Here is a 19,293-nt window from a genome sequence, read left to right as displayed (position 1 = left end):
AGCAGGAAGCAAGCTACGTTCTGCACCGAATGCAGTGTCTCTCAATCAAGCACAAGCGTTTAGTGACTGATTACGGTGCTAGCCCAGGGAAAGAGTAGTGACGAAATCGACGTTCACCGGCAGACTGGCTAAATAAGTGCCTGTGAAAATTGTGATGCTTTCCAGCCTGATTTCCATTCATATCTTTCCCTGGAACATTCTGAATGCGCGGGTCGTCCAGATTTTCGTAACTGGTGCAAGTTGCAACAATAAAATATTGTCTAGCTAGTGCTTCGCGTCTTGGTCGTCTCGGTTCTTTGTTGGTCTCTACCAAAATGTAATCGACAAAAAAAAAAAAAAAAACTGCTTGAAGCTTTGTACTTCTTTCACCTATTACGTCCAAGCTGATTACATTTTTTTGGGGGATTATATTTCTATTACGTTACTAGAGCCTCGCACACTAACTCCCGAGTGTGCGATGCAAAATTAAAATGAGACACCGAGAAACCCGTTGCAGTTGCCTTGAAGTCGCTGAAGCAAATTTTGAAGAATGTATTTGGAAAAGTATTTGGAGGAGACCAAATACATTTGGTTGTATTTGTATCTTGTACTTAAATGCTTTTTAGGGAATGTATTTTGATTTGTAATTAAATACATTTTTGACGAAGTATTTTGTATTTGTATTTCGATACATATTTTCATGTATTTTGCCCATCCCTGGTTGAAAGTGACACCGTGAAAGTAACGGATTACTTTTTGGTGTAACGGTCACTTACTTTTATGCAAGGGTAATACACCCTTTCAAAAAGTCCGGGCCACCGCCTGTCCACCACTGCTTGCTCACACACTCTGAGCATGTATTAGACACGAGTGCCGCTTTAGCGTCCGGCGAGGACTCGGATCCAATCACACGCTTCGTGTCCAAGCACTGGCGATTGCCAATGCTGCTTGATGGACTTTCGAAAAGGGTCTATTGTATCTGTAATTAGGTACAATCTAGCCTTAGGTAGTTGTAAATGTAATTAGTTACTTTTTTTTTATAACGTGTTCAAGCCAGGTGTGAACTTACACAGCTTATGATTACATCTAGGCGGTAGTTCACGCTACGCTGTATCACACCGACTTCAAAAAGATAATATGGTGCGGTACAGAATGTGCAGAATTTTTGAAGCTACATTTGGATTTCAATCCCATTAGCAGAGTTAAAGTTGATAAAAAAACGCAATGAATTTCTAAGAACATCTTTAATGACTACCTGTTCTGTTTTTTTATTGTATTACAAAAAAAAAACTTTTCGTTGATGTTTTTGGCACCGGCTTGGATACCTGAGCGCTTCATAATTCGTGTGCGCACACTCCATCATAGCATCTCTGCAAAAAAAAAAAAAATCAAGAATTGAATTAATGTTAACTTGAAATCAACTAAACTCTTGAGATGTCTATTTAACAAGACGGGCTTTAATACTAAGAAAGGCAAAGACAATGATTAGCGTCTTACTGTTTTCCCTTGTACATAATTTAAACCATCTCATCGGGGGGTTGATTTCTTATTTCATGTCAATTTTTCGCTAAGTTATTTAATGCAGGAGAAGCCACACCTTTAGTTTAATGTTGATGCTTTTATTTAGTACTTTACGCCAATCGCATCGTCCAAAACGTTTTCTTTGCTAAAACCTCCGCTGAACTTCCTAACTTTAATTTATTTCCACAAATACCACCGGTCATGTCTTCCTTTTACCTACCGTGGTTCTTCCGTAAAGTCTCAGTTCCTTCTCGGCAATTATCGTCTGTTATGGTTTAGAACCATTTTCAGCATAGGTTGTTTATAAAAGAAGCTCTAAGGCGCTAATTCAAGCAGTCATCCATTCTTTAATTGCTCTCGCAATACGCGCGGCACCTTTTAATGTTCAATACATTTTAATGGGAGCAAAATTAAGATTTTCATCACGTCGCCGTAGCCATACCATATGCCGTCGCCTCCTAAATTTTGTGGGCTAGCATCTCATTAAATTAGGGTTGGACACTATCATGTGTCTATCGCAATAGAATTTGTCAAACACATTTTGCATTTGTATGTCTGCATCACGATACAATATTTGCACCCGTGTTTTGCATCTCTATATTAAAATACATTATGGGATGTATTTCTGGTATCGCGATAGTGCCACGCGTGTTGCCGAGCGAGCGCGTGCGTGGCCGAGTGGTTAGCGTGCTTGGCTGTGTCGCGAAGGATTCGGGTTCAATTCCAGGGAACGGAATCTTCGTGGTATAATAAAACCCGAGACTCAGGAACACAGAAGGGGACGACTCTGTGTTCCTGAGGCTCGAGTTTTATTATACCATGAATCATCACCAGCTCGCTTGTTTCTTAAGTGTTATAACGGAATCTTCATTTATTTATTCTTTCTACTTGTCGTTCTCGTAAGTACGAGAACCCTCTCGTCCGATCCTGCTACGAATGTTCTACGAGCCGAGCGTTCTAGGCCGAATGTTCCAGAGAAACACGCGGGGTACAAAAGGTGCTCCCCGTGGCGAGCTGGAGTCAGTCTCGCCCCAGCGTTCGACTCTGCTGTTATGACGATCTCGACGCCCGTGACGCTCTGCTGTTATCTTCTGTTTCCCTTTTTATTTTGGGGGCAAGTTCGCCCCATTAAACGTTTCAGTTTCCCCAGTTATTCTTTGTTTCACCTCGTCCTTCGTGACAATATTATGAAGTTCCAACCGTGGTCCTTGAAACAGACGCTCAATGCTAACTTCGGGACACAAACTATTGCCTCCAAGCAGAACACTTTAGGCACTTTCACCCCTCGATTCGTTTCGCTCCGCTCCGCTAGAGAAAGATGGAGGATTAGAGAGATTTAGTATATCGTGTTTTCAGGCCACGCTATTTGTAGCGGGAGCTCGCGCTGCCACTTCAATAGAGAGTTTTCGTAGATCGTTTTTGTCGTCGCGCAACGCTTTCCGCAACCCACTACGCTACCCGGAACTCTACAACCAAGGCCATCGGCGCGCAGGTGCAGTAGCACCTTCTTCGTTGCGGAGGGCTTAGCGGACAGGGGAACGCGGTCTACGAAAACTCCTAGATGTATGCTCTGAAGCAAGCACGGGTAGCGGTAGCGAGCCTTTTGAAACGATCTACTGAAGTTCCCCAATAGAGAGTTTTGGTAGACCATGATTCTAGAGCTACGATTCGCCAGCTGGAGCTCGTGACTTCCCTTTGACGAATGGATTGAGCACGCGCACGCTCGGCCCGCTCTCCGCAGCGTATCGACTGCTGAAGCGCTTTAGGGAGTTCTAGTAGATCGTTTTCAAAGGTCCGCTATCGCTACGGGCGCGCGTTTCAAAGCATGCATCAAAGGGGCAGCGCGAGCTCCCGCTAAAAATAGCGTGGCCTGAAAACACGATCCACTAAAACTCCAGGGGGTTTTAGTACATCGTGCGTGGCGTAAGTCGGGCCCAGTGAGCGCGTGCTCAATCTATATTCTTCGAAATGGCGGCACGGGCTCCGGCAAGCAAAGCGTGTATCTCTAGAATACGGTCTACTGAAATCCCGTCTATCGTACCCTGCGGAAAGCGGGCTCAGCGGGCGCGCTCTCACTCTATGCTTCGAAGTGACGGCTTGAGCTCCCGCTATACTTCGTCTCACCTTAGCATGGACTAACAACGAAGGCTGTAAAAACCCGAGCAGGTAGCCTTGAGTGCCTTGACTGGAGCACCCACTGCACGAGCGCTCATGCAGCCCCTGGGGCTTCACTCAAAGTAAATTGCTTGCCCTTCGAGCATGCGCGGCTAACAATAGTCCATGCTCAGGTTACATGAATTATAGCAGAGCGTAACTCTAGAATGCTGTCTACTAAAAGTACTTAATCTAAGGTTCGAGCTTCTGCCAAGCCTCGTCGAAACCGTCGCGGGATTTCCAGTCGACCTCTTCCATCTCTTAGCGTCGACCGCGGCACCGACGAGTCCGGATTTGACTAGCGCTGGCGGGTTGATTTTAGCAGTCGGTATTCGGAATATGGTGCCAGCTGTTGCTGGCTTCAGACTGTACGTTCATGTGTGAATTCACTGAACTGACATTTCGTTGACATCGTGACGCGCTTACCATAGCGGAGGGACTTGATGATGCGATGGACACGGCGGGGTGGCGAGATCAGGCACGTGCGTGCAGGCTCTTTGGCCGTGCTTTTGAATGGGCGCAACGTGAAGGAAAATAGTTAAGGTCTAGGACTTAACGCAGATGGCTGATTTTCTCCAGCCTCTAATATCTTGACCAGTTACACAAATAAAAACAAAAAAAAAAAAACTTTTAATTTGAAATTTAGAAAAAAAAAGTTTTTTTTACTACGACGTGGGGTTGAATTACTGATGTACCAACTTTTCAGTCTTTCTGCCGTTTACCTTGGTTTTTCTTCCATAGTAAGTTTCGACAATACTTGGGAATTGACACTTGCTATGACTCTGTGAGTTATTTTGGTAGCAGGGCGAAGGGCATGGGATAGCAAGAGGGCTGTCGGACGGTGCATTTCTTACGTCCCTCCACTTAGACCTTCCGATTGGCACACTGCAGACGACCATTTGACTCTTTATCGTGTTTTTACAAAAATACATATAGTAGTTCAAGTTTAAACGTTTTATGCATACTGCATAACCTCGGACAGATACGGATATAAGCAATTTATGTTTCTATAGTATCTGAGAGACCAACTATAGCTATACAAACTTGACAGACCCAGGAGGCAAGTAATTGCTATTTTAAGTATATGGTTCAAAAACGTTTACACAGAATCTGTTTGAGGGCTTGGATTGCCGAAGGAAGTGTTAATAAACACCATTAAAACTGGCACAAAATCTGTGGCACAAATTTGAAGAGAAATTCATTTTCTCCAGAAATTAAAATAACTAATTATTTCTTTTGAATTAGGGTCTTCTGAAATTAAAACAAGAAATCAAAGAAATATGCACAGGAAAGAACGCAATCCCGAACATCGCCGGACCTGAATTGAACTCAACACACCAAGATTTTGAACCACACGATCAGCCATTGTGCCGAAGAGAGACTTTTGAGGGCGAATCGGCCACGTCGCCACAATGTAGACGTGACTCATAAGATGTGCTACGTGAAGGCACCTCACGGGCGCGCGCGCTGGGAAGAAAGAACAGGGGAGCTCAGTTCCTGCTTCCTCGGCGTCTGGCTTGACGCCCAGCGATTTTGATACGTGCTCATTTGCTATTCCAAAAGCAGTTTTTGTATTTATTGCAAAGGGCAGATTGCATAAGTCAATTTACATGAAAAATGCACTGCAGATTCTTGCAGAGCAGCACGCCAAGTGTAGGAAGAGTGTGAGGAACCGCGTGACAATATCACATGACAGTCTCGCGTGATTTGATGTTACGTAAATGATTAAAAAAAGCCGCGGGGAGAGTGGGGAAGCTGGCAAATTCAACACGTTCTGTGGATACTGACTTCATCCGTAGGATCAAGGTGAATCGAGCCTATAGTTTTAGTAGGCAGTTAAGCATTTTCAGGCAACGAGAAATGCGCAATTGCACGAGGCGCACGCTTCTTGCAGTGCTTGATTAATATGATGGTGCATGTTTCAGCTAAAGACGCCGTGTTTATTTTTGTTTGAGTTAGTATTATTCGTTGTGTGGCATACCTTATGGATTTTAGGGCGAACTTCGCTTCAGGACGGCCAAATTGCTTTAATCTCATGGAACCGTAAAGTTACAGAACCGCGATTAAGATTACAAATTGAGTGGTTGGGCACACAATAAAATAAACAAAGTTTGCTATTGAACTTACCCCGCCACTACCGTTGCATGGTTCTCTGCCTGCTAGCTTTACTGTAGAAGGCCCTCCAAAGATACCCCAGAATGCACCGTTCGCGCAGGTAACTCGGCATTGAGGTAATTGTACTTCAGCCTAAAAAGAAAGGTCTACAGCTTACAAAATACACAAGATATGAAATCTATTGTTGAGTGTTTAATTAATTATTATTTTTATACTCACAATGACCTGGGTGTTATAATCCTTTTTACAAATCTTCTTCAATTTTTCAAAAAATGATACTTTATTCCCTACGTAGTCTGGAAGGTCTTTCGCTTTCACAGCGCCGTTTACCACGTCAGCTGAAACAACAATGTTAGTGCTGTCATGTGCATTTAATAAGGATTAAATGCAGATGATGTTCCCCCTCACTGCTTCTAATCGGCGGTAGCCGATCAGAAGCAGTGAGTGAGAACATTATAGGCTGGATCGAGTGATATACCAAGCACATTTTTAGTCTGCATGGGTATCTGGCGACGCCGGAAATTATAGGATGATTGAAATGCCGAGGCTCGATTTAAAATTTGTCGTAAAAATCGGCGCCTGCGCGTAGCAATCTAGATCTTTCATCAAAGGTCTATTTCACCGGGGGTTTTACGAAGCAGATTCAAAAAGTAACCGACATTTAGCTGTAAGAAAATCAAATGTAATGATAGACAGCTGCGCTGCAAATATGTTTTTGTCCACCACAAGAGGGAGGAGCTGTGCACGCCGGCCTAACGACTTGATGGGAAATTTCACGTGACCACAGCACTTTCAAAATGGCCGCCCCCTTGTTAGCATGCACCAGGGAGGCGCAGCGTTTGTTCATGTGAGTTTTGGGCGTAAAGGGTGAAAAACCTGCGGATATTTATCGGATGATGCTAAAGCAGTACGGAGACGCCTGTGTATCGCTTCGGCAGGTGTACGAGTGGCGCAAACAGCTTCAAAATGGAGCGTCCGGTTTGACTGACGCACCTCGCTCCGGCCGGGCTCACAGTTCAATGATGCCGGACGCAATCTCTGCTGTGGAACGGCTCGTACACGGGAACCAGAGTTTCACCATCGATGCAGTGGCTGCAGAATTGAATATTAGTCACGGCTTGACACACCATATTATTCATTATACTCTGCAGTACCACAAAGTATCCGCCAGGTGGGTACCAAAATAACTTACGCCGGACCACAAGAAGCGCCGTGTGGATGCTTCTGAGACGCTTCGAAGAAGAGAGAGATTAGTTTCTTCGACGGAATGTCACCAGTGATGAAAGCTCGGTACACTATACGCCCAGCTAGAGACAAAGCGAGCTAGGAAGGAGTGGCGACAAAGAACGTCACCAAGGCCGAAGAAGTTCAATACAGCGCGTGCGGAGGGCAAGCTAATGCTCACGGTCTTTTGGGACCATAAAGACCCGATAGTGGAATATTACATGCTCAAGGGACTCACTGTGAACAGCACATCATACTGCAGCCTGCTTGAGAACCACTTGAAGCTGCAATCTGGTCAAAGAGTCACGGATTGCTCAGCTCAGTGGTGTTGCTGCCTCACGACAATGTGAGCCGTCACACGGCACGCACGACAACGAAAAAAATTCCAAGGACTGCTGTTCGAGTGTATTCAGCACCGATTATACTCGCCAGACCTCGCGCCGAGTGATTTTTACCTATTCGGGCCCCTCATAGAGGCTCTCGGGGAAAAAAGGTTTAATACAAATGACGACTTGAAAGCGACGTTGCATTCCTGGCTTCGGGGTCAGCCACATTATTTTTTTTTCTCCGCGGCATCTATGCATTGGTAAAGCGTTTGCGCACATGTGTCGAGCGAGGAGGCGATTATGTTGAAAAGTAATATTGGGCTTTTCATGATATCTATAGTACCACGCAAATCAAAATAAATGGCGGTTACTTTTTGACTTGGCTCGTACCTCCTTTCTGTAAGGAATAGGGCCAAAAACCTTGACAGCGCCAACGGCGGACGGCGACGCAGACGACCGAGTCGAGTGGCGGGGTGCACTTGGCGCACGCATTGATTGATGCGTCGAGAGCAGCATGTAAGGAGTAGCCGACCAGCTGAACAAAGCAGACGACACGCAGACAAAATCCGTCAGTAACAAGTGCGCCGTCGCTATGCAACCGTGTTTTCTTTTATTTTTGCTACTTCAAGTTTTGATATCATTGCCCGCGTTTATTTTGAAACCAAAGGTACATTACAAAAATATTATGTTCATTTTAATAGACCACGGTCGTCGGGGGCAGTGTGCATTTTTTTTAAGCAGGTCGAAACCAGAGCCATGTATGTAGAGTTTGGTCTTTGATTGGTAAGAATTTTTCGAAACAAACAACAAACATTGAAACAATTTCGGCCAACTCGCCGTTGGCCGAAATTGTTTCAATGACCTTGGGCGCGATGATTGACAGCTCTTGTGACCAGCTTCTCGTCACAAATATTCCCCTAGCAGAAAAATAAGCTCAACAAATACCCTTCAATCACAATTTCCAGCTACGGATGTATTCAGGTATTTTATTTCAGCACGCTAGAGTTGAAATTCGCGACTCTTGTAACTGAGAGGGCAACGCACGTCACGTTGTCGTCGCGGCGACATTTAGAACGCACCCGATCTTTCTCTTGATTGCTGTAAGAAAAGGTTACTTACATATTTACAAGTTGAGTGGCACGCAGGCCACGCCCAGAGGCCCTACATTATACACCTTTCCAAAAAACACTCGACCCCAGGGGCAACAAACCGTTTTTGAGCCCAGTCACTGAGTTTGAGGCTAGACTGTCACCGGCGTCGCTCCTAAACCTAACCGAGTGGACTGTGATTTCAATAGGCGCAGCCTGCGTAGGCGCAGTTTCAAACGCTGCTGGTGGCTAAATTCCCGTTTTTCCCGCTATAATTTGTGGTTCATGGTGCATGTATGTTCCCGAGGACATTAAGAAAACATTGTACCACATTTGAAAAAAAAAAAAAAAAGCAAAATAAAACTTTAAACTATTTTTGCTGGGTACGCGCGCGACAGAACGAATGCGACTGGAATGTATAGTTCTGGTTATTTGTTTTTTTCTTACGATAAGTTTTGACGGCGCCGCGGGATTCGCCGCATGTGGAACGACAAAGCGCTTTGCTGTCAAAAATAAATTGCAACAGAAGAGGGCCGAATGGCATGCATTTTTCACGCTCACAAATAACGTGTCTACCAATTGACAGGACACGGACACACAATTGAGGAAGTGCTAACATTCGAACAATATATCGTACGTACCACACGATGCAGCGTTATCCGAAAAGAATTTATTTGAGAAATATCTCAAATAACACAGTCACAGTCGGCGACAGTCACATCTTGACGATCGGACGGACTCCGAGATGACTTCGTTTTGGGGCACGTTTTGGGGAGAGCTTCCTTTTTTCACAACCGCACCAAGGCAAAGAAACAAACGTGACTGACCCGTTTCTTACCCCAACCCGGACAACTATTTTTGGAGATGACTGAGGATTCTACGCGGATAATCTCTGGAAGGGGGGAGAATAATGTTCGCAAAATCGCGTCGAGGGTCGTTCGACGTCCTTCACCTCCTTCGTTTCCCGTGAATGTCGAGCAGAAAAGCTTGAATGGCAGGCACTTACCAGCCTTATTTCTCACAATGGAAGATAACACAAGTAGGGTATGCAGCACGCATAAAAAAAAATTAAGTGGAAACTTTCAAGAGGGGCGAGAAAACGTCGAATGCAAAACCGCAAAAACGTAGGTATAGAACCGCGCTGAGAGGGTCTTCACAGTCCCAGAGAGTGGCAGAAAATTTCTAGCTGGTAGAGGGCGCGAGAGTCGCACCAGCCGCATCAGCATCAGCAACATGGCGGCGGCCTAGAAGCGCTTTTTGGAAAGGTGTATACCGGGTGTCCCAAGTAGCGGCCAGGCTCCTTAAACCGACCGCAAAATTCGTTTTCTTAACCTATCGCGCTGCGATTTTGTGCAGCATTGCCCTCAGATGGTGCATTTTTTTTTTGTAAAATTTGCAAAGAGCGAATTTATTTGAGGAAAAAATAAAGAAAGTAAAAGGCTTAGCTCTTATGAAAACGCAGCGAAGCCACCGGTCTTCAAACAATACGGCGCCGTTTCGCACGGGACACATAAGATGGCGCAAGCGGTCGCGACGCCAACTGCCGCCAACGAACAAGTATTCGGCGCCGATAGCTGGCGTCTTCAGTAGACGATCTTTTCGACTCAAAAGCGGAGCGTGCTTTATGGATACCAGTTGCCAAGGCATTATTTTATCATCCTTACCAATAAACACATTGAATGGACACATAATTGATTAAAAAATGGTTTGTCGGGTTATTTTTACTGTTTTTTCGTGGTACTCATGTCGTCTGCTTTGCAGTCCCTTGTTGTTACCGCGCCCGTTTTTGGTTCTGAGAACGTCGCCGCTTGCGAAATGCGCGCCGCTTTTGAGTCGAAAATATTGCCTCCTATTTGACGCCGGCTTTAGGCACCGTATGCTCGTTCGTTGGCGGCAGTTAGCGTCGTGACCGCTTTCGTCATCTCTCGCCTCCCGTCCGAAACGGCGCCGTATTGTTTGAAGACCGGTGGCTTCGCTGCGTTTTACATAGCAGCTAAGCCTTTTTCTTTCTTTAATTTTTCCTAAGGTAAGTTCGCTCCTTGCAAAATTTACAAAAACCAAACAAACAAAAAAAAAAAGCCATCTGTAGGGAACGCTAGCTGCACAAAATTGTAGCGCGATAGGTTAAGAAACTGAACTCCTCGGTCGATTTAAAGAGCCTGGCCGCTACTTAGGATACCCGGTACTTATCTAAACACGGATGTGGGGAGCAGAACAATCCTCCTTCTACTCACAACAAAAAAAACAAAGAAACTAAAGACGTTTACAATTTTCTGTTACGCCGAATTAGAGCCCAGCTCTTGAGGAGAAAGAAAGGAGGGTGCGGAAGGGAGAGTATGCCCCTCTTCCTTCCCTGCGAAATTTAGCGGGAAATATTTTCCGCTAAACTTAGCAGGAAATTTTTTCTTTCGTGTTGCCACACTTGACACCACGAGGGTAAATTTAGCACAAATTTATTTCCGCCAAATTTAGCGAAAAACTTTCCCTGTTCCGCGTAACGTCACGTGACGCGACACGTGGCATAATAGCCACGTTTTTCCTATAATTAAGTCGCGTTTGATGTCACGTGTGACGTCACGAGGGTAACCCTCGTGACCCTCGTGAAGGTAACCCTCGTAACCTTCGTAAGGGTAACCATCATGACTCTCGTTAAGGTAACGTTCGTAACCCTCGTGAAGGTAACCCTCGGTACCCTCACGAGGGTAACCTTCGTAATGTCACACGTGACATAACGTGTGACGTAATTATGGGGAAGTTCCATACTGCATCGCGCGGTTACGGCGACGGCGACGCCGGTCAAGCCGAAAATGGGTGCCTAAAGGCTGTTTCACATGCTGCGATTCTCGTGCAAAATCGCTGCGATTTCCAGTAAATGTGTGATTAAAATCTCAGTCGCACTGTCGCAGCGGCTCTGCGACAGGTTTCCACCAAGTTGGTATTTTCTCGCAGAGTCGGTACGATCGCTCTCTGGTCAACCAGCTGTTCATTAGCCATCTTTCATCCGCGATAGCTGTGTATTCGAAAATAAATTTAGACATCCAAAAGTTTTGGATTAATGCTTAATTATTAGATATTTCTAATTAAATATTGTATTTGTTAAACATATGTGTTGATTAAGACGTTTTTGTTGCATTTTTGGCAAAGTAAAACGCATCGTGTCCGTGTCCGAAAAGCCGGCCGCACTGACAGCAATCGCGCGGTTGTTGGAGCATGTGAAACCAAACATTGCGATCGCACCCGCCGCGTCGGCTGTCGCACCGATTTTTTTTTCGCACAGTTGCTGCATGCGAAACATGATTAAGAGATGCGCTCTAAAACCTAAAATGCCATCGTCGCAGGAACTCCTGCTGTCCAAGCGTCTACATTTCATTCTCCAAGTGGTCTACAATCTTCTCGCACAACCTGCGAAGCATGGGAAACATGGGCCTAAACCGACGACGATGAATCCCGGCTCTATATTTATCCTTCTACAAGACTTGGCATATTATAGCATCACTACCAGCTTCGCAGAGCGATTGTGTCTACGCCTTGGAAGATAGACACACATCCCAAACACTCCAGACACAAGAATGAAGAATGTACACGAAACTACAAAAGTGGCGAAAACATGCTCATTCGTCTCTGGGCAAGTACAGTTGGGGCAGATGTCCATCGCGGTAACGCCCCAAATGTTACAACCCGCCCCTGGTGGGCAACATTCGATACCCATACTTCCAGCCAGTGTCGGCAGCGTCGGCTGGTACGTCTGTGGTAAACATGCGATCCCAAATTACGTGGAAAATCTTTGTATGGTACCGGACAGACGCGTCAGCCGCACAAAGGGCTTCTCACATTCGCGACGCGGGACTCTCCCGAACGTATACAGTGGGACACTCTTCAGTCAACCGACGTTATATCGCAACGACAGAAACATAATAGGAAGAGGGAGTCTCCTCCGTAGTGGGAAAGGTTGCCAAGCCCCCTGGTCTCTTGCGACGTCACACGTATCGTCACACGTGACGTCACGAGGATAAATTTAGCGGAAATATTTTCCGCCAAATTTAGCGGTAAAATTTCCCCGCTAAATTTAGCAACAATATTGGCAATTTTAGATGCGTGTGCCGTCATGTGACGTAACACGTAACGTCATGCGACGTCACACGTAACGTCACGTGAGTCATACGTCAGGTGTTTCCTTTAATGATGTCACATGTTACGTTACGTGTGACGTCACGAAGGTCACGCTGGTAACCCTCATGACCCTCGTGAAAGTAACCCTCATGACCCTCCTGAGGGTAACCCTCGTGAGGGTAACCCTCGAACCCTTCGTGAATGTAACCCTCGTGACATTTGTGGCCCTCGTTACCCTCGTGAAAGTAAGTATCGTAACCCTTGTGAGGGAAACCCTTGCAACACTGACGAGGGTAACCCTCGTGCGCGTTGCACAATGGGAAACGTCCCATAGTGCAACGCGCGGTTACGCTGACGCCGACGCCGACGACGCCGCTCAAGCCGGAAACGGGCGCTTAAGAGCTGCGCTATAGAACGGACATCCGGACAGTAACTTTAACTTGATACGACGGTTAAGTTTTGCTTCACGCCATTTGATTTGTCCTGTTTGGACAGGCCTTTAGACTACGTCGAAATGCAGTAGCACTGCTTGTCCTCTATGAGGGCTTCCTTATATAACCCCAGCCAAACGTCGTTCTCTTGCCTCCGGCGTACTCATTGTGTTGCCGTTTCTGTTCAGAGTATGGGCAGGAGATTCAACTGTCGCGTCCCTACCGGCTGAGCGTAACACTGCACACGAGGAGCCAATACCATCATGTATAATTTGTCTATTTTTCATGCAACGTTTCGGAAATTAAAAACACATTTATATATAATCTTTTAAACAGGGCCACGAAGTGTATTTCTCCCTAAAAGTGAAAGTTGCGTACTTGTATTTAAGCAATGTGCGAAGGGAAAATCGAAATAAATTTTGTCTACACTGATATGTTACCAAGAACACGCAAACAAGGGAAGAAAAAGAGTATTTACCACACTGATAGGCCAGCACAAAGACCAGAAATACGCAAGCGAGGCGAGCCATATTCTCTCTATTTCTTTCTGGAGAGTAAAAGAATGACATGTACAGTCAGTATTGAAATCAATAGAAAAACAAATATTGCGTCATTAATTTACTATTTCCATTTAAGTATTGGTAGCATTGGTATAGGTAGTATTGTTTTGTGTGTGTGTGTGTGTGCGTGCGTGTTTATGCTTGAACATGTGCAAAAAATTGCAAAGTTACCACCGTTGGGCAGGCTGTTGCATCAGTGTTTTTAGTACAGTCGCTGCAAGTTAAACGGTTTGTGGTAAGCTCGACGGTGTCTTCGCGTTTTTCGTTCTTCTCTAATTTACAGCAATTGTTGTGATACTTAAACGAGACTATGGCGAATTTATGCCTTTGTATTGTGTTAAAGCCATCGGAAAACACTGTGCAATTATCACGGCCAATTTTATAATGGCCATGAAATATTTAATGTAAACTCTTGAATTTGGATGCTTTATTTCTTTCCGCCAGCGACGAAATTCCAGCTTTTTGGTCTAGATCCATAACTAACGTCCTTCCGCATATTTCCTAAATATGAATGTAACAGCTTTATTTTTAACCCTACCTAACTTCGTAGTGTCTGGTTTTGTAAAAGGGCGTAGCTTCCTGTCGCTCTGTCGCTCTTTTGAGCGTCACGTGGTGGACAATGTCACCGTACATGACGTTCCCATAATTCGGTGCGAGCTTTGCCCGCGCGCTTTTGGGAATTTTTTGCGAAAGGACCATTGACGATGGCTCCAAAAGTAAGAGGATACCGTTTCACGCTTTTAGTTTCGAACTTATAGTGCATGCGGCAGTCACAGGTATGCTTCTGATGCCAAATGCATGTTTGCGCTCCTAGGGCTGTCACTTTCATGGGATTTTTCATAACGATTAGAGAGCCCTAACAGGGATCTTCCGTAGTGAAAAATATAAATGGCCACCTAACACGCACTTGCCCGAAGCCTATATACATATAGAGCGTAGAATTTGAGATAATGACCACTCTTTCAGGCAGTCAAAAAGCAAGGGCCTCGCTTAAATTCAAGCCGGAAATTCACAAAAAGCATTACACATCCTCCACGACCATAATGAGTGAGATAAATTCGTCTAGAGAACACTCATCAGTGCACACAGATAAGTCTTACAAAATTTCAAAAAGGTAGTAGAATATTTTACCAATAAAATGTTACCTTTGAAGCTCAGGAGATGAGGCACGAGAGACTTCGGACTTAGATTATAGGCTTTGAGAATTTTACGAGGTTTTATATAGTGGTGACGATTTTAAACACACAAAAACTGAATTTTCTTTAAGGGTTCATTGTACTTTTAACAATGTAAACCTAGATAAAAAAAACAACAACATGCGTGCCTTGTTCTTGTAAGCGGAGGTCGGCCAACCCACAACTCTCATACAGTAATGTTTTTTTTAGGTTTATTTGCAGTATCTGAAAGGCGCAGATGTTGATGTAGTGTCCTGCCTTTAAATTGCACATATGCTCGACGGCAAGTAAGAAATAAGAATAAAAGAAGGACATTATACGCACATATAGCCTATTACAGGACCCTAAAAGATTGTTTGATAGAGCGGCATGACTACTAAAAATAGAAAACGTTATGATATACGGACACTTTCTTTGCAATTTGTGGAGAATACTTTAGAAAATGTTCATTAATAAATTAGCATTCAAAGAGCATTGACAAATAAGCTATTACTCAAGTATTGGGGAGGCACAATGGTTCATTATTATTTATGATTAGTGTTCGGTGTTCCGGTATAAACAGAATAATGTCGACAGAACGTATGGCAAGTGAAGTTTTCAAAGTCCGGTTTCAATCTGAAAGGGTTTATGTCTTAGGGCGGTACGTGCACACCCAGTGAGCCGTACAGCTCTGCTTCTGAACTCGCTTCACATTGTTGCTGGATTTTAACTCCTTGTATATGGGGGTTCCATGCTCCGCGTGTCAAAACCATCCTAAACACTGCCATTTTGTTACTTGGCTACTACTGCAGCACACTCAAAAAAGAAAGATCAAAGAAGAACAAGAAGGTATTGGGTTCAATGCATGCACTAGAGAGCTCGAAATATACCATAAAATACAAACTGTATCTGGTAGATTATTTAGTGTGACTTTACCTTTTTGTTGACTCGTTGATAACCACGCCCATGGGCGTTCATAGACATTTGAATTGAGGAAATAGTTTTATTTCACTGAGCTATTTGACCTCCCGATAAGCCCAAACATGGGCTCAGTGTAGGCCATTGACGTACTTTGTTTCCGACTTTCGGAGTACAGCGAACGACATGATATCATATCGTACTTAGGTTCTGGGGTTATCACGCGGGTTGGGCTGTCAAGTGGGTAACACAAATATGAAAATATCGCGAATCAGACACCAACGAGAAAAGGAAGGAAATGCTTATCTCTGCCTGTAAACGTTTTTGCTTGCCCCCTTCCAGCTTTTTTACTTGTTCTTATTATTTACCTAAATTTCATTAACAGCACACGGTCACTACAACACAGTCTCACCACATCTAGATTGCCTGTCCTAACTGATCTGCCTCGTAACCTTTTTTTTAATTTTATGTTTTTTTAGTAACCGTGAAATATATTATTTGTGTTGTATATCCGTTGCATGGGAGAGAACTTGGAGGTTATCTCAGCTGCTATTTTTGGCATAATTGCCACTGCTAAAAGCTTATCCCTCGACAAAGTATTCTTGTCTGTAACAGTTAAGTTTTGCTCATACAATAAAGTGTGATCAATCATAGACTTTATTATGAGAATGGAAAGTATCAGCTGCTAGGACGTTTCAATCTCTAAGATAATAGTTATGGCTGGATATGTGATGATATATATTTTTTAAAGAAATTGCATAGAACTAAACTAAGCTCCGTCAACCCATTTGGGCGTGTAAAAAATAGTTTTTGTAGTTATACGGGAAGCAAGTGTTCCAGATTGCCTCTTTGGCGCATGGGAACAAAAAGAGGGGCTCGGCAATCAAAGGGCAACTCAGATAACGCACAGTGACACAGTGACTGACGGTAGCACGCACCGAACTCACAAGCTATAGTAACAAAAAAATTAGTTGTCAGTTGTTTAGGTAGGAGTTTAGTCTGATTGACAGTGGCGACGTTGCACACAATGAAGATGCCCATCCAGAGTTCATCTCAGTTCATCTACACCGAAAAGGCGAACATATAGCCACACCGCACGCCCGAACAACTTACTCAAACGACTGAGTTGAAGAGGAAAAAGACAGTGAGGACCTGTCGAAAGACGATTAAAACAAAAAAGGACATCAAAAGAAAACAGGCAACATGCTGTTTTTAGAAATCGTACACACACAAAACAATTTCTTGAAACAGCGCCGGCTCTTGGCGACCGGCGTCCCGGCGACCGACGCCGCAGTATCGCGCTCGTCGCGGCTTCGCCTCTTGGGGCCTCCGGATTTCGCCACGGCGGAGCAAATACGCCGACAGCCGTCAAATTTTTGTTTCTGCTTTGATGTTTATGTTTGCTTTCTCCTTCTTTATGTCTGATTCACACGAAGGACTGATTTGCGGACGAATTGATCACGTGACGACAAGTCCGCAGTTCGTTCGTCTTTTAAGCACATCCACACGAGGACGACGAGCAGACGCCAGCGAGGACGGACCGAACCTGTACGCCGCTCCACAGTGGCACGAAATTCTGACATCGCACCGTGGCACCATCATCCAAGAGAGAAATTGACGCTTGCAACCGCGATAAAGAATCGTACGCCGCTGTTACGTACATATCGAGATAAAATACCGTGATAGGCGTGGCGCGAAGCGCCACTAGCTAGCTTTGCTAACCCAAGGCATGACAGCGACACACCCATGATCCTGCTCGATAAGGCTTCAGTGTAGAAGCGACGAAGTTCTGAGCTGGCGGAGAGGCTTTCGGAGATGCCTTCACGTCCAATCAACCTTTCACCGAGCAAGACCTTTCTTAAAGGGTAACTGCAAAGAAAAAAAAGTTTTTTTTTAAATAGCCTAACTGGGACAAGCATGTCAAAAAACAATTTTTCCGCGAGAAAAAACATTTTTTTACAGCAATATTTATTGCGTGAGACTCATTTTAGTTTGCGGCTATTTCGTCCGTTTTAAATCGCGCGCCACGAAGTTGTGATTATGTGACGTCAATCCCAAAAGGTTCTCATTGGCTAAGAGTTTGATTGACAGCTTAGATCTTGGTTGTTAAACCTTTGTTATATGTTGCAATTTCCTTTTGAGCGGCATATTTTTACGTTTAAAGAATAACCCATGTGATGAGAGTTATTATTCTTTACAAAAGGTTTACAAGACGGGCACTTCCGTTTGGATTCATACAAACCATACAAACAAAAGCTTCGCCATTCTTTCATGGCCGCCGAACTCACTGCTTCGCCTGTCTCGCCTACCTCGACTAATCGTTTCGCCGAAGTGATCAGTGTTTCGTCGTTTTGTGCTGACCCAGGTGCTTGAGTGAGACTTCTTGAAGTGAAGTAGTGTGTGTTTAGCAGCTGTTAGTGATAGGAAGCGACGCGGGGTTTTGGCTTTCATAGCGCAGCTCTTTCGTTTTCCTCTTTGCTTGCTTAGCGTGTTTTTTTTTGTGTTTTTTTTGTGTGTGTGTGTGTTTGTTTTGCTTGTTTGCGCGTGCAAATGCTGACTTTTCGGAGATGTCAGATGCGTGATCCCGACAGTGAGCCTTCCAGCAGCCATGTCGCCCCGAAAGGAATGCTATTTGGCTGGAGGCAATCGGGCGTTCGCGTAGCGACCAACGTGTCTAGTTACGTTCTCGTCATATCGCTCTGGAGGCCGTTGAGATTCGCCCCGTGTGCACCTAACGTCCGCGACTAGACAGAAAATAAAAAAGCACTATGTCCACTACGTAAAAATGGTCTCAGTTCATGCATCTGTAGGCAGGTACGAAATCGTGCCCAAATTTATTCACACCGCACGATGCAACACGTCGCTGTGCAAACGCAGTCCAACACGAAGCATAAAAACGGCAGATTTAGGACAACAATGCGGAGTCCATTGTTCAATTAAAACGACGTAATTTTGTTGAAAACGCCCGCATCTTTTTACTCACGGTATTCGTCGGGAATCTTCCACATTTTGAAACAGAACGAGGCAGATTTACTTTTAAAAACGCTCCCAGCGTCCTCCCGGACCAGTTTGACTGGATCAGCTGACGACGACGGGACCTATCTGGTTGAACGTCAACCCCACAACAACCAATTTGCGCTCCGTGTTAGCACCGCATTACACACACCACGAACGTTTCAGCTCGGTCGCATCGCCGTGTTGCACCAAACAGAACGAGATCGCCGAAACCAACGCAGCGCTGTCGTGAACCTTGGCTTGTGGTTGCGCACTCGTGGATTCTGTGACTCCCTTCGCTTTCAAAACGCGCACCACGATTACGAACGATACTTTCCATCTTCCGGGAACATCACAGGGGCACTTCTCCGGTCACGTCTTCGCTACATGTGCTCGCAAACCGCGTCGAACCAAAAAAATACCGCGGCCTGGCGTAGTTGCCAGACCTTGCCGGAAGTCGAGACGCTGCGTCGGTCAACTCCGCAACGCAAGGAGAGTGAGGGGCGGGGCGTACTCCTCTTCCGTGGGGGTCGAAAGAGCGGGAGTTTCAAATGTGGAGAGGTTCTGACTCTACTGAATTACGTCCTGTGGCGCAAATATTGATAAAAAAAATAATTTTTTTCGCGGAACATTTGTTTTGTGACATGCTTGTCCCAAATAGGCTGTTTAAAAAAAAACTTTTTTTTCTTTGCAGTTACCCTTTAAGGCTGTGGTGTACT

General features: G+C 44.9%; 1 protein-coding gene across 1 annotated transcript; it reads right to left on the bottom strand.

The window, feature by feature from the left end:
• Positions 1-1,313: 1,313 nt before the first annotated feature.
• LOC120842507 lies at positions 1,314-13,478 on the bottom strand. Its single transcript, XM_040213638.1, has 4 exons — positions 13,427-13,478; positions 5,989-6,107; positions 5,782-5,901; positions 1,314-1,349 (listed from the first exon to the last, which is right to left on the bottom strand). The coding sequence occupies exons 1-4, from the start codon at positions 13,476-13,478 to the stop codon at positions 1,314-1,316; spliced, it is 327 nt and encodes a 108-aa protein (XP_040069572.1).
• Between the last annotated feature and the right edge of the window lie 5,815 nt (positions 13,479-19,293).

This window comes from Ixodes scapularis, unplaced genomic scaffold (assembly GCF_016920785.2).
Source record: "Ixodes scapularis isolate PalLabHiFi unplaced genomic scaffold, ASM1692078v2 PGA_scaffold8__174_contigs__length_109621045, whole genome shotgun sequence".
Taxonomy (NCBI): domain Eukaryota; kingdom Metazoa; phylum Arthropoda; class Arachnida; order Ixodida; family Ixodidae; genus Ixodes; species Ixodes scapularis.
This window is presented reverse-complemented; position numbering and strand designations above follow the sequence as displayed.

What these genes read in the sequence shown, in the direction of transcription:
- LOC120842507 (XM_040213638.1), bottom strand. Translation starts at nt 13,478, where the DNA reads ATGGCTCGCCTCGCTTGCGTATTTCTGGTCTTTGTGCTGGCCTATCAG. An exon ending in TGTGCTGGCCTATCAGTGTG is followed by an intron (nt 6,108 to 13,426) that starts GTAAATACTCTT and finishes TTGTTGTTTCAG; the next exon opens with CTGACGTGGTAAACGGCGCT. An exon ending in CATGCAACGGTAGTGGCGGG is followed by an intron (nt 1,350 to 5,781) that starts GTAAGTTCAATA and finishes TTTTTTTTGCAG; the next exon opens with AGATGCTATGATGGAGTGTG.